At 37.7% G+C, this 25,895-nt stretch overlaps 2 protein-coding genes across 2 annotated transcripts in view; one reads left to right on the forward strand and one right to left on the reverse strand.

Annotated features, from left to right (window-relative positions):
• The window catches only part of LOC127425669 (DNA-directed RNA polymerase III subunit RPC7-like), a 307,967-nt gene that overhangs the window by 187,242 nt on the left and 94,830 nt on the right, over positions 1-25,895 (forward strand). The window lies entirely within an intron of this gene.
• Positions 1-25,895, reverse strand: part of myo1g (myosin IG) — a 76,318-nt gene that overhangs the window by 39,282 nt on the left and 11,141 nt on the right. Inside the window, exons 12-17 of the mRNA XM_051671857.1 lie at positions 21,961-22,031; positions 15,200-15,274; positions 13,601-13,733; positions 6,163-6,329; positions 5,033-5,240; positions 1,770-1,993 (exon numbers count right to left, since the gene is read on the reverse strand). Of these exons, the coding sequence (XP_051527817.1) occupies positions 1,770-1,993; positions 5,033-5,240; positions 6,163-6,329; positions 13,601-13,733; positions 15,200-15,274; positions 21,961-22,031 (878 nt within the window). The remainder of the gene's footprint in view (positions 1-1,769; positions 1,994-5,032; positions 5,241-6,162; positions 6,330-13,600; positions 13,734-15,199; positions 15,275-21,960; positions 22,032-25,895) is intronic.

Consider the following 25,895-nt stretch of genomic DNA (forward strand, 5'->3'; position numbering starts at 1 on the left):
TGAATTGAGCATTACTTAGGGTATTGAGTTTACCGATTGCAATGTGTTTAATAGGCTACGTTTTCCAGTGAAGTTACAGTAACATGTTTTCTAATATTCATGACTTCGGAGAATTTTATAACATTTCTGCAGTTTCGAGATTTCCTAAGTGTGTGTGTGTGTGTACGTGTGTGTGTGCCTGTGCCACAGTTTTCTCATTTCTTTTAACCCAGCTGCAGAAAGGCACCAGTTGTTGTATCACTCTCCATTGCCCTTTTAGCAGATGGTCTGTTTAAAAAACACTATACTGCAGGTACAAGGTACTATAAGGTAATTCCCCATGAATGTGTACTCATCTTAAGTTGTTTATAATGTACTGATTTCATAGCACAGTAATGTATATATTAATTTGTTTAGCGTGTTACAATCTCTCTATTATAACTTTACTGCCAAAGAAAAGATTAAGGAAACTGTCTATTATTGTAATTGCTTTATTGCATATTTCTGCATATTATTTTAATGTTTAATATAGTATATTTTATCTTTTTGTGTTTTTAGTTTACAGTTTTATTGTGGGCATTGCAAAAATATACCTACCACTATAGTATTATGGTTAACTTGCATTGACCGCTGAGGCTGTAGATCGTAATATAAAAATAATTAAGTGTCTTCCATTAAACTCGTATCAGCTATATCATGAGTTTCATCTCTTAAATTTGGGATATATGTAGTACAACACAAACATTAATGTGTAGTGGATAAAACACTTAATCATATTAAAAGATATAAATTAGAGAATTGTTGTCTTCCTTTATGAGGAAATGATTAAACGAATAACAAAATATTAACATAAAAATAGCACGTCATGAAAATGGCTCTGGAGATGAATATCTCAGAGTGATGATCACAGGAAAAGTCCAGGTAACCTCAAACCACGAGATTCCTCCACGCAGAAGTTCAGTGCCAAAACACAACTGACTTAAAATATTCTGCCGCAAGTTGCTTGCAATTTTAGGTTTAAACCATAGATGTCACTAGAGAGCCGAAAGTTTCGTAGTGCAGCTTTAAAGGGTTAGTTCAGCCAAAAATTCTCTCATGACTTACTTACCTTTAAGCCATGCCAGATGTGTATGACTGTCCTTCTTCAGCAGAACTGAAATTAAGATTTTTATAAGCACATTTCAGCTCTTTTTGTCCATACCAGCATAAAAGTAATCCACAAGACTCCAGTCGATCAATTAATGTCTCCAGAACCAAATCCAGAACCAAAATCGTAAGCGCAATGGCGCGTTCACGTGAGAAGTCGGAAGCACGCGCTTTGTGTGCAACAGAGGAATGAACGTCACGCAAGAGTTTGATCATTTCAAACAGCGAATCCAGCGCTGGCCGGAAGCAATGATTTAAAGTAAAAAACTGTTTAATTTTCTGTTTGTTTCTTACACCAACCTATCGGTTTGCTTCAGAAGACATTAATTGATCGACTGGAGTCAGCCAGCAGCCTAATGGCACCCGTTTACTTGCATTGTATGGACAAAAAGAGCTGAAATGTGCTTATAAAAATTTTCACTTCGGTCACACACATCTGGGAAGGCACTCGAATTGGAGAATATTTTGTCAAAACAATGTGACATTAAAAACAGCTAATTGAAAAACTCATTGGAAAAAGTAGCTTGTTACTGGACAACCTACAATATTTTGAAAACAGATGAACTACTGTCATGCTGTTGAAAAATGTAGTTTACTTTGTAGCATTGCTACTTTTAGTTAGTTACTAACACTGCTAAACATACCGCCGGTAGAGGTGTTTGGTGATTCTGTGGAACTGTGCTAGGGCTGCAGGCGGTGTTGGCCACTCCACGCTCTTGCCGTAGTCGGCCATGTTTCGAACATTGACGAAGCGTCTCTCCACTTCCCAGAAGTGGGCCTTTACCTTATAGCATTTATAATATGCCATTATAGTATAGATTGCTCTGATCTTCCTACAGCGCATACGAGCTAAGGCACCCCTCCATACCTGCAGAAAGAGAAATACAGAGAGAGAGAGAGAGAAAGGAAATAATGGGGGAAAGTGGAGAACAAAGTTGAATAGGGATATATGAGAAACTTTGATGTGGCTGGTACACAGGTGAGACAGATGGCTCTATGCCAAATCCTAGTGAGTTTCCCACCTTGGTAACATTTATAGGCATCATAGTCACATTTCCAACACTAACAATGTTCCAAGCTGGCAGCAAAATTATGCTGTTTTATAACATATCTTGTTTTGGCCAAACTCTAACGCAGCGTTGCATGTATCCTTCATTGATAGGGCTATGCCAGAATGCATTGTGATGAGCTAAGTGAAAACTTTCATTGCATTCCACTCTTTTGTGGATTTCCTGTGAAGTGCTATTTTTGTGACTGTTATCAGAGTTGTTGCCTATGAAGAGCATTTCAAATCAGCCACTTACGTGGTTAAATTTTGGTTTGGATCCAGTTTGGTTGAGTTACCTTTGAAGGTAGGTGCCTTTGTAGACAGTAGAGGCAGCTCACTAGAATTTGGAACAGATCTATGTATTAAGTATGATCTACTGTTTAGTATTTTGAAAGGAGACAAAAGAAAAATGAGAAGACTGGGTGGGGGAGTTTTTGAGTGTGATGGATATAGCAAAAAACTAAGAAAGATGACAGCTGGACAGGTGAACTGGAGCAGTTTCAATGCGATGCATGATACAAGAGAGAGAAGATGATTTGCAGGCAGCTACCTTGAATACACTGCCGTTCAAAAGTTTAGGGTCACTTACTCATTCTTTATTATTTATTTTTTTCACATTTTAGGATAATAGTAGTCATCACAACTGTGGAATAATAGAAATAGAACTATGGGAATTATGTTGTGACTAAAAAATCCAAAATAAATCAAAACTATTTAATATTTTAGCATCTTCAAAGTGGCCACACTTTGCCTAGATTTTGCAGAAATGTACTCGACTCAACCAACTTCTTGAGGTATCACCCTGGGATTCTTTTTAAACAATATTGAAGGAGCTCCCATCTATATGCTGGGCACTTAGTGGCTGCTTTTCTTAATTATTCGGTCCAAGTCATCCATTTAAAAAAAAAAATTTTTTTTATACAATTTTAGTTTTGTAATTAAATAAATTAATATGGTGGCACAATTGTATTTTTGTCTACAAAACTAATTTCAAACATTTAAGCATACGCCTTCAGATCAAAAGATTTTTAAGATCATGAGAAACTTTTCAGGCAAGTGACCCCAAACTTTTGAACGCTAGTGAATGTGAGTGATCGAGTGTGTGTGTGACTGAGTGAGTGAGTGAGTGACTGAGTGAGTGAATGAATGAGTGATTGATTGAGTGAGTGATTGAGAAAATAAATGATTGCGTGAGTGACTGAGTGAATGATTGAGTGAGTTATTGAGTGATTGATTGATTGAGTGAGTGAGTGAATTAGTGAGTGACTGAGTGAGTGATTGAGTGAATGAGTGAGTGATTGAGTAAGTGATTGAATGAATGAGTGAATTAGTAAGTTAATAAATGAATGGCTGATTGAGAGGATGAGTGAGTGAGTGATTGAGTGGGTGAGTGAGTGATTGAGTGATTGATTGATTGAGTGATTGAATGAGTGATTGAATTAATGGGTGTCTGATTGATTGATTGATTGATTGAGTGATTAAGTGATTGAATGAATAAGTGAGTGAATAAATTCTATACACATTCTAAAAACATTTTTGTAATTCTCCTATAATTATTACACATGAAGTTTTAACCTCATTTTATATAGTAGTAATAAGACTACATGGAATATTATTTGTCTCAGAAATATGACACACAACAGGACTATTTTAAGGGATAGTTCACTGAAAATCATCCACTCTGCTGTAGCTCTCAAAATAAGTGAGGATTATCACTGAAGAAAGGCTGCAATTTGGGTGTTTTCCTGCACATACAGTTATCATATGGCTTTAGAAGACTTTAAATATGTACAAGTCGTGCTTTTATTATTTTTCATATTTATTTTTGCTTTTTTGGTCATTTTACAGCTTGACAGTTCCAGTTCAACTTTATTTTCATTATACGGAAAGGAGTAGCCAGAATTTTCTTTAAAAAAATCTAATTCCATGTTATTTGTCATTTACTCAAATACAGATATGTATTTATCAACAAGATCACATAGGAAATCCACATGTTCCTTCCAAATGTTAATGTCTGAAATCAACCCCATTCAGCCCAATTACTGACATGTATTCCCCCATCAGACATTTTTGCATCAATTCAAGTTCAAACACATTGCATCTAGTGCCTCAGAGACATAATTTCATGTCCCATGGGGCCAGGAAGTAATCATGTTCACATAATCAATGATAAGCGCGATTTGGAGATGACAGTTAAGTGAAGGGTTGATGTTTGGATTATGGGGTAGAGTTAATAAAATATGTATTGCTGTTGATTGTATTACATTATACACAACTACAAATACACCTTGCTGGAATCTGGAGCTCACACGTGCCCATTCGTTCAACAAAACTTCCAGCTTTGGCCACTGGGGGCAGTAGTTAAATTCTCGGTAAGCATAGACTGATTTCAGCAACAGAGCTTTCGACTACTGTCACCAAATACACAGTGTGAGTCTGGTACTTATTTATATCTACTTTAAAAATTTAGAATAGTTTAAAATAAACACAAAAATTTTGATATGGATGTAAATATAGATTTATGCTCTGCAAGATCAAAAAAAGTTTGTATGAGTTCATAAACACAGACTGAGACAGAAGTGTGGAGAGAACTGCTGTCTAGGTGTTATGAGTCCACTCTGCTTTCAAGTCACTGCTGATCAGACATTAAAAATGTGAGGTAGTCAGGAATGATTAAGTGAGACATATATAGAGAGCAAAAAACATGCATATGAAAAGGGAAAGGTGGCAGAGAGATAGAAGGACAGGAATTATTAAAGGCACAGTGCCTGACTCAGGGAAAATAATAAACAATGCTGATAGACAGAGACCTAAAGTGACAGACAGAGAGAGAGATAAAAGAAAGAGAGTGTCAGTCACCTTCTGTAAGAACAGCACTAATATGGGGATGAGGGCTGCTCTCTCCTGCTCCAGCGTGAAGAGCGTGCGAGGTGTTCTCACGAAAAGTTTGGTGTGACCGTATGCTACATCATCCTCAAAGCCGTGCTGGTTCACAATGGCCTCCACAGCTTCCTGGTCAGTGCTCATTAGGTGATTGGGCCACGTGTACTCGCAGGTCATCTTATACCTGAGCAAAGAGAAGACAGTCATACAGAGAATGTAGAAATACTAATGTAATATATAATAGATTTTAATTAAGCAATAAATTACAGAGGCCTTGCCTTGATATATTCTGAATATTGTCAGAGCTAAAGGGTATTGTTAATCATGATGTTTGAGGATATGCTGCTTTGGCAAATCCAGTGACTATTTAGGGCTGATGTTTTTAAAATCAAATTTAGCCTAAAACTTTTTATGAATTTTTGAAGACCTGCACAAATAAAGATAATACAGTATGTCCATACCAGAAGAAACTGACACAATCTCAAAATAAATCATGTATCACAGATTATTTTACTTAAACATGCTGGGGTACAAATGTAAAAGTTTAAGAATCTCATTCTCTCATTTAAAATCCAATATTGATTGACCACTTTTCTGAATATAGGGGGTATCACGGTCAATACAAGTTAAGTTCAATCGACAGCATTTGTGGCATAATGTTGACTACAACAAAAATTTCGACTCCTCCCTCTATTTCTTTAAAAAATTCAAAAATCAAGGATACAGTGAGGCACTTACAATGGAAGTGAATGGGACCAAGCTTATAATATTATAAAAGCACTAACATTAATTTTTCAGTTAAAACTTGTGTATTATTTGAGCTGTAAAGTTGTTTAAACCATCATTTTTTAAATTTTACAGCGTTATATTGTCATGGATAAAAGTTCTAAAATTGGATATAACATCACACAGAAAAGGTTTAGTGATTTTATCACGCTAATAAGCCATTAAGATAAAAACTGGTGGATTCAATCAACCCTTGATATTTTTGCATTTTGTATATGCATCAGACTATCTGTGAATGCTCTGTGGGCAAGCTATCAGAGGCTGAGATTATTTCAAACCACCTTAATTTAAAAGTACTGTATGTATGTGTGACCTCTGACCTCTGAAGGAAGCGTGCATAAGGCTGTCTGTAAGCGAATCCAGCTCGCCGCACACGGACGTTCTCCAGTAGGCCCAAATAAGCCACTTGGTGCTGGCAGCGTGCATCATCGAACAGCAAAGGGGACTTCACCTCATTTGGCTTTATACACCGCACATAATAGGGCTCCTGTAAGATACATTTTATCTTATTTAATTAGCAGAAATTGCTAAATTAAAGCATTTTACCAACCTCAAAGGTGCATTATTGAATTGCTAAATTGCAGCTGCCCCATAAGTAAGCTTTGTGGCTAATAAGAAGGATTTAATTAAGGTTATATAGATGTACAGTATATGGGCGAATTGTTTGAAATGGTGTTCCTATTGGCTGAAGTGTTTGCATATTGGGGTCTGCACATGGTCAGATCTCTGGTGCAGTGGCCATGTTCACACAGCAGCGGAATACAGTTGTCAGTCCTGTATTTGAGTGCTAAATATGGTTACGTTCACACACAGTTCGAGTGGCAGCCGCATTTTATAAATGAAACTGACACCCGTAAATTATCAGGACTCACAACTGCAATTTCGGTAAACCCATGCTGTGAGAACAGATCTGTACTGGATAACTGGTTATCTGTCAAATCATATAATGTGAGAGCCACGCTGCACTGTACATGCGCATTGCTTGTGTTAATCGTGAGGGGTTTCGTTAACTCACGGAGATATGAGCTTGTGACGAGGAGGGGGGAGTGGCCGGGCCATGATAACGCACGCCTGGTGCTGAGTTGACTAATCAGTGGGAGAGAAATAAAGGGGCCGGAGAAGTCAGTTTGAGAGAGAGATGCACGAAGCTGTGTGTCTGCGTCTTTGTTTGTTTTGCAGTTTATGTTATGTTTGAGTTCAGTTTGTTATTAAAGTTTTATGTTGACTGGTTCCTGCCTCCTCCTTGCCCATCTTAAGAACCTCGTTGCACTGGTGTCAAAACCCAGGAAGGAGGAAGGATGCGCTGTCGTGAGTTCTCGCTGCTTCCGTCCACCGGGAAGTGGAGGAGACGCTGCCATCCGCGAGGAGAAGGAGGAGCCGTTGCCATCCGCCAGGGATCGGAGTCACTGCCGTCCGCCAGGAGCTGGAGGACCCGCTGCTGTCGGCCAGGAAGCATTCTCATTCTGTCTCTCCTGCTCGCTCTTTCTCTCTCCTCTCTACCTCCCCTCGTCTCTCTCAGTTTCCCAGGAGGCCGGAGGTCTCCCTGGCTTGAATCTGGTGGTGGAGGAATATGACGAGGAGGGGGGCGTGGCCGGGCCATGATGACGCGGTTGTACTCGATGCATCAATTTTGATGAGATATGCCAATGTTATGGACGTTGCCATCTTTGATGTCACTGTCACTATGGCTACAGGTGTTAGAATACAGGCATGACTTCGGTTGTTGATTCATACAGAAAGTATTCAAGTCGCTACTGTAAGCTGTTGTATGAACAGCACATTTCAAGACTCAGTGGCATCTCAGTCTATCCTTTCTCTCTCTTTCTCTCTATCTTTTGGTCTCCTTCACTCATGTAGTATGCATACTGGTTTCATCTACATATTGTATCCATTAGTATAATTATTCATTTTCTTCCTCCCCAATTGGAGTCTATGGCAGCCCATAGAACCATATTTTCACTACTGCTCCTTCAAACTTTGCCTGATTTGCAGACTGAGCCACACAGAATAAATCATACAGAATTTTGAATTTCAACTTTTTTGAAGTTATGCAAACACATACTTAACGAGGTGGACGTGAAAAAGGATTTAAGGCTGTATCTCGGCAACGCTTTGTCCTATCAAAAAGAAACTTGGTATGCTTCATTAGGTCCACCATCTAAGGGTACATGCAAAGTTTGTTGACAGCACCACCTATGGGTCAAGAACTGTGTAAAGATCTGGGCTTTATTTCCAAAGGTTGTTGGTTCGTTCCCTACTTTCGAACAATTCTGTAGTTCTGGAGATTTGTGTAATGTGGTTACTGTTGGGCCTCATGTATTCAGATAGAAGACAAAGGCAGGCCTAACACAAGTTGTAAAACCTAACTCAGGCCCCCACATACCAGGTCATAAATTATACTGATAAAAATTGCGCTAAAATCAAACAAAGGGAGTCCAAAACAGACTACAAATCCCATGAAGCCTTGCTCACTAAAGGATCGAACTCTCAACTCCTATTGGATGAGGCACACAACAGAATGCACCTCAACCATGACATCATCAGGAGTAGAAATACCTCTGAAATGCTTCCGGGATTTGCTCCCAGCAACTTTGTTCGCCGTGTATAGACGTAGCTCATCGCTGCTCTCAGGTGCAACCTCGTGGCACAAGGAAGTAACATCCGACTTGAAACTGTGGACATACAATCTCCATCTCGCTAGACGAGTTGAGATTACTCTGTGTTCAACCAAACACTCTAACGGATCCGAAGGAGACCGTCGAGAAATCCGCATCTTCATCCGTTTGCCTGCAGAAGTGAAGAGATTAAAGATTTCTCTTCCATCTTCAATCAAATTGACATCGCTGATTTCTCCGCCAGGCCACCGAGAATCAGCAGCCGTACCGCCTGCCGACAGAGCGAGGAAACGGCCTCCCGTCATCACCCGAGCCTCGAGGAACTGAGTCTGAGTTAAAGGACGGATGAACACACAATCTGCATCCTCATGCGATTCAAGTAAGAGGTTTACGTCTGGGCAGAGATAGAATATTATAGTGTGATATTCTTGTGTTTCAAGGTTTTTTTTGCTTGTACAGTTTACGGACCGCCATGTCCGTTCATTATTAATACTCAGGGTATTAATTATCACAAATTTGATTTGTTGTATTGTGGTTCAACCACATTGGACTGTTGTGCATTTCCATCATCGTGGGTGAGACCGGCAAACTGAGTTTATCCATTAAAGAATCAAAGAACACGGAACGGTTTACGAGCCGTCCACCGCATCTCTGAGTGATAAACTAACAGCTGCTTTCTCTCCCACGATCGCGAAATCGGCTTTGGGGCCGTCACTTAATTCTCTCTCTCTCTCTCTTGTACTAACCAAACATACACACACATACACACACACACCTTATGTGTTGTAGGATTATTTTAGTTTCCATATCTAATCATATCACTGTTTAGTTTGTAGTTGTAAGTCGGAAGTTTATTGACTGCATTGTATTAATTATTAATTGATATTACTGCATAAATAAACTTTGTTTATATTACAAAGAGAAGTGTTTTGGTTTGTTTTGCATACGCCTGTGTCATGCTGACGGGATGTCAGTGCTCGGATTCAAGCCTTCTTTCATTGCTTTTTTTCCAAAAAATCGATAAGAAAACAATCTAATATTGAGACTGTTATACTATCTGGTTATTAGTCCCCGATTCCAGGGTTCAGTGTTAATCCTTATTAATATTCTATTGATTTTTGATAATTGATAATTATCTTTGATGATTGTTGAATGTGAATGATCAATAAGCTAGTGTTAATTTTAATTAATGTTTCATCGATGTTAATGATTGGTGATTATCTTTGATAGTTGTTGATTTAAAGGATTAAAAAAAAAAACTAGCATTGATTCTCATCAATGTTCAATTGATTTTAATAATTAATAATCATCTTTGATAATTATTAATTATTGCTAATAACCAAACCCGCTCCTAAACGTAGCACACTACATTTACTGGAGACCCATATGAGGTTTTAATGAGTTCGATTCAATTAATTAATTTAAATATTAATTAATAACTAAAGAAATAATTATTAATTATTTCTGATAGTAACACTGATCCAAACAACCAGTAAAGCCCTACATTACTAAGTGTTTTTTCTCCCCAATCAAATCTTGATTTTCATCTTTGTTGGAAAGTTACATGAATATGAAGTTGATCATGGTGACAGCTGTGCTTGACTGTGATTATTCTTGGCTTGGTATGTCCCTCTGGTGACTGTCAATGTTGTGACTGTGTGGTGCAGTGGATTGTGCACTGAACTGTGGAACAGAAAGGTGTAGGTTTGAACCTGTCCTCAGGTGACTTGTAATGTTGTGTGTGTATTTTTTCTTTATGTCATATGCACTCGATGTGTTCTTTGGGTTGTGCTAAGTGTTGAACATTGCTTGCCATTTCAGTGCTTGGCCCTGTAACTGCTTTTTGCAGCTATATTTCTAATTTGTAACTATTACATCTAAATTGTAACTATCTGATGTTACCTTGTATAACTTTACTGTTAGTAAACATTTTCTCTTTAATCAATGTCTAATGTCTACAAACTAAATACTTTTTATGCTCGTTTTGAGAGAAATAACACCGCCCTCGTGGAGAGAGCTCTCGCGGCCGAAGCTACAGAGGTTAGTTCACTCTCTTCTCTGTAGCGGATGTAACCCGATCCTTCCGACGGGTGAATATCCGCAAAGCCGCAGGTCCAGACGGCATTCCGGGCCGCGTCAACAGAGCGTGCACGTACCAGCTGGCTGGTGTTTTTACAGACATTTTCAACCTTTCCCTCTCTTTGTCTGTAGTCCCCACATGCTTTAAAACATCCACCATCGTGCCTGTTCCAAAGCAATCAAAAATAACTTGCTTAAATGACTGGTGTCCTGTTGCTCTGACCCCCATCATCAGCAAATGTTTTGAGAGACTAATCAGAGATTACATCTGCTCTGTGCTGCCTCCCTCACTAGACCCATTGCAGTTTGCTTACTGCAACAACCGCTCCACTGATGATGCCATTGCATCTACAATACACACTGCTCTCTCTCCCACCTGGAAAAAAAGAACACTTATGTGAGAATGCTGTTTGTAGACTACAGCTCAGCATTCAACACCATAGTGCCCTCCAAGCTTGATGAGAAACTCCGGGCTCTGGGCTTAAACAGCTCGCTGTGCAGCTGGATCCTGGACTTCCTGTCAAGCAGACGCCAGGTGGTTAGAATAGGCAGCAACATCTCCTCATCACTGACCCTCAACACTGGAGCCCCACAGGGCTGTGTTCTCAGCCCACTCTTGTATTCCTTGTACACACATGACTGTGTGGCAACACATAGCTCCAATGCCATCATTAAGTTTGGTGATGACACGACAGTGGTAGGTCTGATCGCTGACAATGATGAAACAGCCTACAGAGAGGAGGTGCACATTCTGACACACTGGTGTCAGGAGCACAACCTCTCCCTCAACGTCAGTAAGACAAAGGAGCTTGTGGTGGACTTCAGAAGAAAAGACAGAGAACACAGTCCCATCACCATCAATGGAGCACCTGTGGAGAGAGTCAGCAGCTTCAAGTTCCTGGGTGTCCACATCACTGAGGAACTCACATGGTCCATCCACACTGAAGTCGTTGTGAAGAAGGCTCATCAGCACCTCTTCTTCCTGAGATGGCTGAGGAAGTTTGGAATGAACCGCCACATCCTCACACGGTTCTACACCTGCACTGTAGAGAGCATCCTGACTGGCTGCATTTCCCCCTGGTATGGCAATAGCACCGCCCACAACCGCAAAGCACTGCAAAGAGTGGTGCAAACTGCCAGACACATCATCGGAGGTGAGCTTCCCTCCCTCCAGGAAATATATACAAGGCGGTGTGTGAAAAAAGCTCGGAGGATCATCAGAGACTCCAGCCACCTGAGCCATGGGCTGTTCTCACTGCTACCTTCAGGCAGGCAGTATCGCAGCATCAGGACCCGCACCAGCCGACTCCATGATAGCTTCTTCCCCCAAGCAATCAGACCTTTGAACTCTTGATCTCCCACGATCAAAATGCATCAGCACTGCACTTTATTACTCTTACTCTTATATCTCACACCGGATTGTCATAAATTATATTATTATTATATATATTCTCTCTTAACAACTTACTATCAACCGACAGCCTGAATGTCAATACAGTACAATACAACCTACTGTACATTCTATATATACTACTATATATACTTTTTTATTTTTATTGAATAATGTGTATCTATATTGTGTGTATTGTATACTGTACAGTGTATGTTATTATTTGTATATTGTGTATAGTGTGTAATTATGTGTATATTAGATTTTAAATTGTGTTGTGTTAATTTGATGTTTATTGTAAATTGGTATATGTCTCATCACTGTCACGACTGCTATACTGATCGGAACTGCACCCAAGAATTTCACACACTATTGCACTTGTGTATATGGCTGTGTGACAATAAATGTGATTTGATTTTGATTTGATGTCTAATTTTCATGTCACTGTGTATACAATATTAAGATTAACATTTAAGTGCTACATATTGTATTACAATAAGGTCATAATAAGGTTTTAAACAATGTTGTCCCACATATTACACTGTGTTACAGTGAATACATAAATTCCTAGAATTGTGATTTTCCACGTGAATTGAGAGTGCACAGTTTTGTTCTCTTACTCTACCCAGTGAACACCCACAGAACATCCTCCTCACATCCCTCACTCAAACATGCTTCTGTCCATCTATCTATCTATCTATCTATCTATCTATCTATCTATCTATCCATCCATCAAGTTGTATGTCTGTAAAGAGAGGAGAGGAGAGGTGGCCCACTGGCTCTAATCTAAAACTGGATTTAGAATGTGTTCCTTTTTGTTAACAGCTTTATCAAATACAAACAGTCTCCATTAGAGAGATGACATTTTTCAACATGTCTACAAAAGAGATTACCTGTGCTATTCTGAGAGAGCCCTATTTCATCTTTCACAGAAAATAGTATTAAAGTGATGGTTGCGTAGAGTATGCTTGGATTAAATTAATGCTTCATTCTATAAAACATACATTTTAGATAAAGCAGTGTAAAGGTTACTATATCTCATAATCTCATCAATTTATGAAATTTATGTAAAACTACAAACACAAATCGGCTCAGATGGCCTAATTTTACTGGAGCTACGATAAATTCTGATATAAGGATGCACATAAAAAATAATAATAATAATAATAATACATATGAAAAAAGCATGAAAATACATATAAAATTCATGCCATGGATAACGATATATATATAAAAAAAAAAAAATAATAATTAAAAGGGTACAATGTTATCAAAACATTCAAGTTAAAGACAATGTAAAGTATATTACTGCAAAATAAATGGCATATTAAGCAAAGGGTTATTTGTATCACCCTGAATTTACAGCTTATTACATAGCTACAAACCAAATAACTAAATAAATGAAAGTTGATTCAAGTTATTTGAGAACTATTTTATAACAGGTGAAGGAGTCCACAAAGTGCTATGAGAGATATGGAACTAGCACAGCTATGTAAGAAACTGATTGCCTGGAACAATGGACAATTATACAGTTTAATAATCATTATGCAAAATTATTTGACCAATATAACCAACCAGAATCAAGTATTCCATAAAGCCACATAATAATACATTTAAACATAAAAATAGGTTTCAAATACAAAAACCTAAACATGACATTAAGACAATTCTTACCTTACAGGCCAGTTTGTCCACTAGAGCAATAATAGAGTTTTTGAAGAGTGTAGCTGCAGTTAGAGGCCGTTTGGTCACCTCTGTGATACTCATTTTCCCATCAGGCCACATTTCTTTGAGGACTGGGTCAGAACTACAAGACAGGTTTAGAAAACAGAGTAATATTAACCAAGAACTATAAGTAAGAAAAACAAACAAACAAAACTCTACATTAACTCAACTTTAATTTGAACATGAAATATTTTAAATAATGCAAATTGTTTTAAGGAATAATTCACCCTACACTGAATATTTTTTAAAGGATTAGTTCACCCAGAAATGAAAATTCAGTCATTGTTTACTCACCCCTGTGTTCTTATAACCCTATAGGACTTTCTTTCGTTTTCTTAACACAAAGGGAGAAATTGTAAAAAGAAATGTTGCAGTTTATAGGGACTATCTCTTCAAGCATCAAAAGAACACAAAAGTATAATTCAGAAGTCTAAGAAATTATTCCATGAGACTCATGATTGGTATGATAGGATACAACAAGGTTTGGTGCAAAACAAACTCAAATATAGTGTATTATCTAGTGAAAATATTAACTCCTCCTGTGCGTGTTCATGATTGGGCACGAGAGCAACAGTTCAAGCAGCCCCCTCGCAACATTGGGGCGTTCAAGCGAAAACTCGTTTGTTTATCTAAAAACAGGTCATCCATGGCGATAGTGACAACAGAACACAACAGAACAGAACTTACTAAACATGTCTGAAGAGTTTGTAGTCGAAGAATTGATGCATTTCTATGCCCAGCCTTATTTTTTTGAATGGAGTACTCAGAAATCAAATAGAAACATAGAGGAGGCTACAGGCAGCCACAGTCACACGTGTCCTAACCTGACGGCAAACAACATGCGATAAAAGGTATATTTTCTATGGTAATCAGAGGTTTTGTCCTAACCAGCAGTGACAAATGACGAAACATTCTATCGATCACTTGTTTTCTATTTTCGGCATCGCGCGGGTAACTCCGTCTACTGTGAACTGGCAAAAATATTATTTAACATCACTATTAGGTTACACCAACAAAACACATTTTTATGGTTGGATCAAAAGAAAGAACAAAGAAAATAGTTTCTTAAGGGTCAAATTGCAGGATACCACTTTTTACAGTGTACAATGAAAATTCTTTGTTGTGTGTCGTTTATAAGACACGGTTTATTGTCACTGACGTCTCAAATGTGAATACGATTTTAGAGCTAAGGCAGAGGCCTAGATTTTCAGTGAATATCAGTGAACAAAGCTATCATATAGTTTCAGAAGACTTGGAATATTGCACACAAGTCGTATGAACTAATTTTATGGTGCATTTTACGGTGCCTTTTATCATTTTGGAGCTTGACAGCCCTAGTCCTCATTCATTTTCATTCTATAAAAAAGACCATCTGAGACATTCTGCATTAAATCTTGTATTGTTCTACAGAAGCAAAAAAAACAAAACAAAATTATGGTTTGGAATGACATAAGGGTGAGTCTATAATGACAGAATTTTGGGTGTAATACTCCTTTAGGTTATATTGATTCTTTACTTGAAAGAAAGGTTAAAATCTCCAACCACTACCTGTTATACATCAGCCGCTTGAAATCCTGAAACAGCGGGTCCTTATTCTTGTCAAGAAAACCCTCAACTGAGTACCTGAGAGAGGGGAAGTGAGGGAGAAAGAGAGGAAAGTGAAAAGAGAGAAATCACTTAAGAAATCAGTACAAGCTTTAATACAAAAAGGGAAATTTGATTACAGTAATTGACTGACTCAGTGGTTGAACAGTCATTTATTCATGACTCACAGAGGTACAGATGACTCACACAGCGCTCAGGTAAATCTACAAAACACCTGGGCCATCTTATCAGCATGATGGAAACAAAAATGTTAAAGACGGCCAGTTCAGAAAGGTCTTGACAAGTTAATAAGCTACATTCGTTTTTATTCATATTTTTGGGGGCTTTTGGCGAACATGTTATGATGGTTTCAGATGGTACTTTGATATATACATCAAGATATTAGGTTAACATGTATATGAATGTATAAAAGAGTGCATATTTTGTGTAAAAGTGTATATATTAGGGCTGTTAATCGTTTTTCATCATTTTTTATCAACTTTTTGCCTTCACTTATTCATTTTAAAAGGTCCTGCTTCTGTACGTGACAGATAAGTGTTTTAAAATTGAAATATTCCATGTAGTCTCTCAATGAACATGGACATAATACTGCATGCTTAATAATTCTAATAGAATTAGCAAAGGCTGTTTAAAATAGCTGTAGACTTTAGGAGATTAATATGCCACACTCAAAAAAAGATTTTTGCTGCTCGTTCAGTTTACTTAATTAAAATAAACTAAAGCAACACAATTCTAGAACATTTTGTCACAACTTGATTTCACTGCATTCTATCCATTGAAATTTGTAAAATGGAAGTTTAGTTAATCCATTTGAGTTGGGACTACATGAATACTTTTTGTGATGTAGAATTGTTGAAATAGGACTCGATAGGGAGAGTAAATTCTGCAGTAAGACAGGCAAATTCCAGAAAATGGGGTGAGAACAGGTGTAAGCCCAAGGAAATCTGAAGGAACAGTTTGTGCTTATCACATACCAACACACTCTTTGACTTGGCTTTAACAAACTAAGTCAAGGAGTGTGAATTCTCAAAGGCGCTGAGTTATAGAGAAAACTAATTTAATAGTGGTTAAAAATATAGGCATAAAATACATCTGCTTCAATTCAGCGCCTGAAAGAAGAGGTATGATGCTTATTATAGGGTGTGAAATGGTCATATGATAAATGTAAGATGAGTAAGTGGAACAGAAGAGAGAACAGAAAGAGGAAGTGAAAGAGACAGAGAGGCTGTGTTCAGAATGGAATACAAGCTTATACTCACAACTGTTGAAAAAAATAGTAAGCGAAAAGAAAGCGAAGCGTATTCTATGCAATGATAAATGATTCAAACAGTACGCTACATTGTTGTCACACATGACCTCATCGCATTGCATGTGAGTGGCATCAGTACTCATCTTGGAAATAACAGTTTGTATTTTTAATTTAAGTCTGCGTAGAAATGTCTTCAATGTGACATGTATAATTTATTTTTATTATGTTGGGTACAGGGTTATTATAGTTTAGAATTTTTATTTCTATTTTATATTCAATTTGTCATTATAATTTAGTTTAGTTATCTTTAGTTTTCACAATTTGTCTGTTAGTTTTAGTTTAGTTTTTGTTTTCCTCAGTGTTTTGTAGTTTCAGTTTAGTTCCAACTTTTAGTTTTATTATTTTTTATGGCTACCAAAGATGAGCTAAACTAATCTTTGAGGAGTAAAAAATGAAAGTTCACCCAAAAAATAAAATTCTATCATCATTTACTCACCCTCATGCCATCCCAGATGTGCATGACTTTCTTTCTTCTGCTGAACACGAAATTAAGATTTTTAGAAGAATATCTCAGATCTGTTGGTCCTTACAATGCAAGTCAACAGGGGCCAAAACTTTGAAGTCCTTCTTTTACAGTAAATCTGGACATCAGCAGTCTCATTGACAATCATGATTTCAAGCTTGATTATCTTTCTTAATTTTTTCTTTTGACTAACGCAGAAGACATCCTAAGCTTTCTTTAAAGGTATAATGTTAGGTTATGTGGCGTTTGGACCATAATTTAAAGTGTCAAGAAATGTAAAATTTCCAAAAGTGTCCCACTTTGCCCATATTCACCCTAGTATATCAAAAACTAAAACTAAAATGAATTTGAGATCATTTTTATTTTATTTTAGTTAGTTTTGGAGTTATGAAAAAGTATATTTCAGTTTATATTTTTATTTTAGTTAACCAAAATTATTTTAGTTTTGTTTTAGTTTTCGTAAACTAAAATAACACTGGTTGGGTAAGTTACTCAAAAAAAAGTAATCAATGACAAATTACTAATTACTTTCTAAAATTAAAATCAGATTTCTGACTTTATGGAGTACTTTATATAAAAAGTAATCACATTACAAATTACGTTTATGTTACTTTCTAAACAAGTTTTTTTTTTCTGCTCAATGAATTCAAAATAATGTTTATATATTTCCTCCTTGTTCATTGTCACATGCAAGTCATACACTCAGCACCACATGTTTCTCCTTTACAATGACTCATTGCATGGCACACACCCTTCAGCTTTCACAGAAAATGCAAACAGATTTACATATGAACGTAATTCATGTTTTGAATGCATTCTATATAAATAATATTATTTTAGAAATATTTGTAAGCAAAGTGATTTACTTAAAAGTAATTAACTGAAAGTAAGTAACTGTATTCTGATTACAGAAATTTAAAATGAAATGAATTACACTACTTTTTGTACTAAAAAGTAATTATATTACCATCATTAATTAATTTGTAATCAGATTACACCCAACACTGTTCCCTGCATTCAAAAAGTGTGCATACTGTGCACAGTATGCATACTACACTCATTTAGATCTTTATTAGGAACACCTGTAGAACGACTTATTCATGCGATTATCTAATCAGGCAATCATGTGGCAGCAGTGCATAAAATCATTCAGATACAGGTCATGAGCTTCAGTTAGCATGTTCACATCAACCATCAGAATGGGGAAAAAATGTGATCTCAGTGATTTCGACTGTAGCATGATTGTTGATGCCTGGTTTGAGTATTTCTGTAACTGCTGAACTCCTGGGATTTTCACACACAACAGTCTCTAGAATTTACTCCGAATGGTGCCAAAAACAAAAAAACATCCAGTGAGCGGCAGTTCGAGAATGGCCAGACTGGTTTGAGCTCACAGTAAGGCTACAGTAACTCAGATAACCACTCTGTACAATTGTAGTGAGCAGAACAGCATCTCAGAATGCACAACATGTCGAACCTTGCAGGTGGATGGGCTACAGCAGCAGAAGACCATGTCGGGCACATTATTAGGACCATAGTGTACCTAATAAAGTGCTTAGTGAGTGTATATACTGCACTACATAAATAGTAAGAATAAGCTATTCCAAACAGAGCCAGAGACATGGATGTCATAAATGGAAAGAAAACGGAAGTGATGTAGAAAAAGATAAGAGAAGACAAGGAGAATGGGGGAGGAGAAAGAGAGAGTGTGAGACAGAGAGGGAGGGGGAAATAGGTCATGGTTTGGGGGCGTGTTGATAAGGGGTTGGTCAGGGTATATATTTAGCAAGACCTCCCTTCATCACTAACACAACAGAGCCAAAGGGATCTCACAGATTTTATTTTGTGAGTGTGAGTGAGGCTTGACATTCCAGTTCTGACGGTCTATATTCCTCAGGGGACTTCCTGTGGTGTGTGTGCATGTGTGTGTGTGTGTCTGTAGAGAGAGTGAGAGGGACAGGGATCATCCATCTAGGAAACCTGCGTTGCAAATGCATTCTCAGGCAGATCCAAAGTGATTGTCACAGAATTTGTGAGTGTGTGTGCATGTTTCAAGGTTTAACTGCAGGATTGTCATACTAGTGCCATTGAGTGTAAAGGACTGAGTCCTCTGTACTCGACCTAATTATCAAGCATGTCGCTCATGGCTGCAGACACAGATCATCCCATTTCTCAGACCAGCCTCCAATAAGAAACTGAATTTTTAAATCACCCTTGGCTTCTCCGACTTTCACTGCTCACTCACTCATTCACAATGAACAGATCTGAAATTAATAACGACATGAAAGGAAATTGCAGTCCTATGAAACTTTAGTATAGTTTTAGTTCAATGTTGCTTAAATTAGTTACTTCCGCAGTTAAACTTGAGCACATGCTCATTAAGGAGTGAAAAGGAAAAGGAAGTGAAAAATGTGTCATCTATTTTCAGAACTGAGCCCTCCAGTAGCTTCTCTCTGCTCCTCTTTCCTCAATGAGAAAAGGTCTTGCTGTTTCCTAAATGAGGACACATCCTTTTCTGAGTTTCATCACTCTGCAGACTTCTGCACCAGCAGCAACTTCGTATATATTTATAAAATTGCATCATCCAACCTTTAAAGAAACTTCCCCTTAAGATAGTTATTGAACATGAAATAAAAACAAATACAAATAAAAATCATATTTTTGATTATTCTTAATGCTTAATTACGTATGCTGACATTTTAAATATTGTTGTTATAACACTGATATGAATAATATTGCTGTTCTTCAGCAGCCTTAATGCAAGCAAACCCCAACAACATCACATCAAAGAATGGAAGCTCAGGAATAATCAAGGTAAATGTGTGCAATTTAAGAGGACCCCATTCCTGTACTTTGCCTAAGGCCCCCAAATCACTAAATCTGCCCCTACCCAAAATGAATAGGGAACTTGCGGTTACCACATCCCACGTAAAACCGCATTTACACGCTACTAATAGTTTTTAAATCTATGACCCTGCTCGATTTAAAAATGGATCTTATCTGCATGCATGCAACATATTTCATTTGTAATTATTGGTGCAATAAATGTTAACGTTACAAATTCAAATCTATTATGCTTATTCCACAGTCTGTTTGTGAGTTTTTGCATCAAGTCATTATGTTGCATCAGACATTATGATATCATTTGTTTATATTGGATATCTATAATGGTTGTAACATCTCTATGTACCATATCATGTCTATATGTAACATATCATTTGTAGCTAATGCATGCAACATTATTTGCAGCCACACATTTAAGCCAAACCATCTGTGACTCTAGTGCTCAAGTCTGTTGCATGTTTGTGCTGTCTAAATTAAGAATATAAGTAACAAACTTTAAATATTGTTTCTGCATATTTCTTCTGCACCCATACACAGCAGGGTGCGATGCATTGTGTGTTGTGACACATTCCTCCCGTATCATCATTAAAATTTTCTGTGACTTGTGTCACAGTAGACCTTCTATTGGTTCGGTCCAGACGGGATAGCCTTCGTTGCTCTTGCGCATCGATGAGCCTTGGGTGCCCAACACCCTGTCGCCAGTTTGTGGTTTGTTTCTCCTCAGACCACTGTCTGTAAGTACTCACCACTGCTGACCGGGAGCACCCCACAACCCTTGCCGTTTCAGAGATGCTCTGACACAGTCATCTGGCCAAAACAATTTGGCCCTTGTCAAAGTCACTCAGGTCTTTACTCCTGCCCATTTCTCCTGCATCAACACGTTGACTACGAGAACTGATTGTTCGCTTACTATCAAATCTACCCAGACCTTGATATGCGGCCTTGTTAGGAGATGATCAACGTTATTCGCTTCACCTGTGATTGGTCATAATGTTTTGGCTCATCAGTGTATATATTTAGGAAGCTAACCTACTTTTAACTGCCAAAGCTGTTGCCATTTTGGATGTTTTCACTAAAGTCAAGTAAGAGAAGCTTTAGCAAAATAACTCAGAGTTCAATAAACATTGGAGTTTTCGTAATCTTTAATAAAATTTAATAACTTATTTTCATTGACACAACACTTTTGCATAAAAGGCTCTGTGGGTGGGGAAAACTAATATTAACCAGTAAAATCAAAGCCCACTTTTCACAATCCAATCTAATCCAGATGAATAAAAGCATGTCATTTTTTACAACTACATTATTTACTGCTGAAAATTCTGTTTTATTTTTCAAAATACATAACATTATGGTAGTTAAATGCCTTGTGAATTCCCTTCCATGTCTTTTAGGACTGAATGGAACATCATGATAACATGGTGGATCTACTGCAGTGTTGAGTGTATCCAATTACAAAGTAATTAGTTACTGTTATCGAATTACTTTTTAGTCAAAGAAATTAATGTAACACATTACATTTAAAAATTTTATTAAAGTTACTGACTTTCAATTAAAGTATTTACTTTTAAGTACATTACTTGCGCTAAAGTAATATAGACATTTTGAATTTGGGTGGAAAACCAAAAACTTTTCTAGGAAAAGTTAATTAGAAAGTAATTTAAAAGTAAAATAATTAGTAATGTGATTACTTTTAGAAGTAACCAGCAAAGCAATATGATTACATTTTATAATTAGTCATTAGTAGTGGATTACTTATTCTGAGTAAATTACCCAACATTGATCTACTGTTTAAGCGAGAACTTTCGCAGCTTTCTGTTTTCCTATACACAGATGTGCTGACGTTTTTTCATTCAACATGATATTTTCCAAAAAAATGCTTAATGTTGTTTTGTCTGGCTGTAACACATTGCTGAACCGACCCATATTCATTTCAAATTACGTTTCCAAAGCTGTTTTACAGCTGCTGAACTGAAAAAGCATTTGCAATTAGTCTGTTCACATCACCTGCATCTGAGTCATGAAGGACTATCTGTTACACAGGATAATGGGGACAAAGGGTCACATTGAAAACGTCTTTCAAACACTCACGTGACATCTCCCGCGTAGTGTCGAATACGGAAATCTCGGTTGAACTCCATGGTCTTGTCAGTAGGAAAAAGCTGAGGAAAAAGACCAAAGTTTCAGTGGTCATATCGTCAGCAGGTATAATACAGTCCTTGTGTTTTTGTTTCTATGAACAGAGCTCTACACAAGTGCTTTAAAGTCAGCATGAACATTCCTGGTCTCCTTGTGAAGGATTCATTAGAGGACATTATTTCAAAATAAATAAAGAATTAAATAAAGGTTTGTCTTCGTAAGCTTTCATCAAAATGTAATAACTTGTTCCACCTCTAAAACAACTTTAATTTTCGGCTGATGTCACCAGCTTAAGATAAAAACAATGTTCAAACAACGGGCCTACTTTTTATGATTTAATCAATTACTGATGGATAAAATCAAGTACAATCTTACATATTTTTCTTATACAATAAGATATTGAATTTTATCTCATTGAATAAGATAAGAATCACGTTTTACTTAGAAATACTCACATTGAGTCATATGACACCATGCGAGGAGCAGACATGTGAACGGCGAGCTCTGCGCACTTTGCTAATTTTTATTAATATTTGTGTCGTAAATCGGTGAGATTCGATACACCCTGATTCTTAACTGTTCTAGGAAGACAATATGTCAATAAGTTCAAAATCCTCGGGCTCTGGAGATATTAAAAGACACTTACGTGCTCGGGCTGATTCCCCAGAGCAACAGGCCGAAAGCCCCAGACTCAATTCGGATGGTGAACTGAAAGAAATCCAGCGTGAATTGATGAATGCGTCTGTAATGATGACGAATGTCATTGCAGACTTGGAGGATCTTGCTGTAATACGTCGATCGATTACTTCCATGGAGACAAAATTCTCTGAGTTGGTTTCAAGATTGTCGGACGTCAAGAGACAGATCAATTATCTGGAGTCATCGGAGAGGGAATTAGCTGTTAACCTGCTTGCGACCAAGATAGACTTGGAACGTGTTTGGGAAAAACTTTGGAGGATTTGGAGAGTCGTAATCGATGAAACAACGTCTGAATTGTTGGAATTCCTGAGCATGAGGAAGGTCAAGATATGGTGAAATTCCAAGATGAGATCTTCCCGAGTCTGCTTGACATAACAGGCCATAAGATGGAAATCGAGCTCACAGAGTTCGGGCTCAGAGACTGGCTGAGGGACACAGGCTCTGATCAATTCTGACCAAATTTCTGAGATCATCCTATAAAGATCTCGTGTTACGCAAAGCGAGGAGCAAAGGAAAGCTTTCTTGGAAGAGCCACAACATTTTCTTGTTCACAGACTTTGTGAATTTGACAAGAGAGAAACGTGAACGATTCAAGGAATGTAAGAATCTCTTACATCAACGGAAGATCGCTTTTGCACTGATGTTTCCGGCCAAACTGAGAGTAGATACTAAGGATGGCTGTAGAAAATGTACATGCCCACAACAAGCACTGTCTTTCATAAAAACATTGGAGTAAGCCATTTGGTGATTTTCATGTTGCCGCCTAGTGGACCTGTCTCATTAAACATACACTCGACTGTTCGAGGAAGCTGAGCGCCTTTTTCGTTTCTTTTTGTGCTGGTTCCACCTAGTGGCCGGAGCAATCCGAAGGCAAAGTTGTCACGGGGGCTCTTGTAGGCGTACATGGACTGTTTGAGTTTAGAGGGATGGACACCAGTTGGCGCTGTCATGTGCGGGGTTAATGCGCACGTTTTTCTTTTTTCTGTTTGTTTTGTTCTGGGGAAAGTTCAGGGGTTAACTGTTGTACCAATGTGGAATGTGGTCTTTATAATTGTATTTTTGACTCACAATCTATTTTTTCTTATATGTCAAAATGTAAAATGTTAATATGAGTGGATTGTCTCTCTCCACGTGGAATGTGAATGGGTTGGGCACCCCATAAAAAGAAGGAAGGTTATTTCTTTTCTTAAACGTAAGAAATATGATATAGTGTTTCTTCAAGAAACGTATCTTTCCATGCAGGAAGCTGAAAAATTTGGGAAGATATGGGGTGGACATGTTTTCTTTAGTGCTGGCTCAATTAAGAGCAGGGGAGTCATTGCACTAATAAGTAAACATCTACAATTCAAATGTCTCAAACAGATTAAAGATAAATTATGAAAAGTCTTTATTGTTTTAGCAGAAATTCAGGGGCAAAGGTTGATTTTGACTCATATTTACGCACCTAACGCTGATGATCAGGACTTTTTTATAGATCTTGAAGGGATGTTGCAAGCCACTGGCACCCCTCATGATATAATATTGGGAGGAGACTTTAATCTATTGATGGATTCAGTCCATTGACCATAGTGAAGCAAAAGTGTGCAAGTCCTCTAGAGCAACATCGACGCTTCACAGGATGTGTAAAAATCTTGGTCTTGCAGATATTTGGAGACTTTTGAACCCATCTGGTAGGGACTATACATTTTTTCATCAGTCCATAAGATTTATTCTAGAATAGATTTTTTTATATATATCTAAGTCCCCTCATTTCATCTGTTGTTGATTGCTCAATTGGAAACATCTTAGTCTCAGATCACACCCTGGTGAGTTTAAAGGTGTTGCTACATACGGAGAAAAAGAAATCATATAGTTGGCACTTTAATGTATCACTTTTGCAAAATCCTGAATTTCAACAAATGTTAAAGGCTGAAATCAATGTTTATATGGAGACCAACTGGTCCTCAGTATCCTCGGTGGGCATGGCTTTGGAGGCACTTAAGGCGGTTCTTAGGGGCCGGATCATACAGTATGCCTCATTCATTAAAAAATCCAAAGCACGAGAACTCGTGAAGTTGGAAGGGAATACTAAAAGTGCCGAGGCAGAGCTGAAGCGCTGAATGTTGTCTGATGGCCTCAGAGAATTGACCCAACTGAAATCCAGATATAATACTGTTTTGTCGCAGAAGGTGGAGTTTGGGCTATTCAGGGCAAGACAGTCATACTTTGAGTCAGGGGACAAAGTAGGGAAGCTTTTGGCTAGATTCATAAAGCAGAGAGAATATTTTTCTACCATTCCCTCAGTGAAATTTGCTGGTGGTAAAATATTTACCACAGACATTGATATTAACAATGCTTTTAAAGAATTCTATCTTGATCTCTATAGTTCCACGTCTTCGTCTACTGATGACGATATTAGAAACTTTGTGGAACCATTAGAACTCCCTAAACTGACGAAAAAATTATCTTGATTCTGAGATAACTTTGGAGGAGCTTGGCGAGGTAATTAAAGCCTTGCCTACAGGCCTGGGGCCAGACGGCTTTGCTGCTGAATTTTTTAGATCTTATGCTACAGAACTGGCTCCACTTTTGTTGTTTGAAGTTTATACGGAATCATTAAAGAATGGAAAGCTTCCGCCAACCATGACACAAGCCCGGATCAGTCTGATTCTTAAAAAGGACAAAGATCCAAGCGAGTGCAAGAGTTACCGTCCAATTTCCCTGATCCAGCTAGATGTAAAAATATTGGCAAAAATCCTGGCTAACCGATTAAGTAAAGTTATGGCGTGTCTTATACATATAGATCAGGTGGGGTTTATTCGGGCCCACCTCTTCTGATAACATTAGGCGTTTCATCAATATCATATGGTCAGTGACGAATGATCAGACTCCGGTCGCTGCCATCTCATTTGACACCGAAAAGGCGTTTGATGTTATAGAATGGGATTATCTTTTTAAGATTTTGGAAATATATGGGTTCGGGAACACTTTTATTGGATGGATTAGTTACTTTATAGACATACGGTAGCGGCGGTACAAACAAATGGATTAATTTCAGATAATTTTACTCTGGATAGGGGCACCCGGCAGGGTTGCCCTCTTTCCCCGTTATTGTTCTGTCTTGCCCTGGAGCCTAGCAGCTGTGATAAGAAAGGAGGATGATTTTCCAGGGGTGGTGGCGGGAGGTATGGCGCATAAGCTTTTGCTTT

The sequence above is a fragment of the Myxocyprinus asiaticus genome, chromosome 34 (assembly GCF_019703515.2).
Source record: "Myxocyprinus asiaticus isolate MX2 ecotype Aquarium Trade chromosome 34, UBuf_Myxa_2, whole genome shotgun sequence".
Taxonomy (NCBI): domain Eukaryota; kingdom Metazoa; phylum Chordata; class Actinopteri; order Cypriniformes; family Catostomidae; genus Myxocyprinus; species Myxocyprinus asiaticus.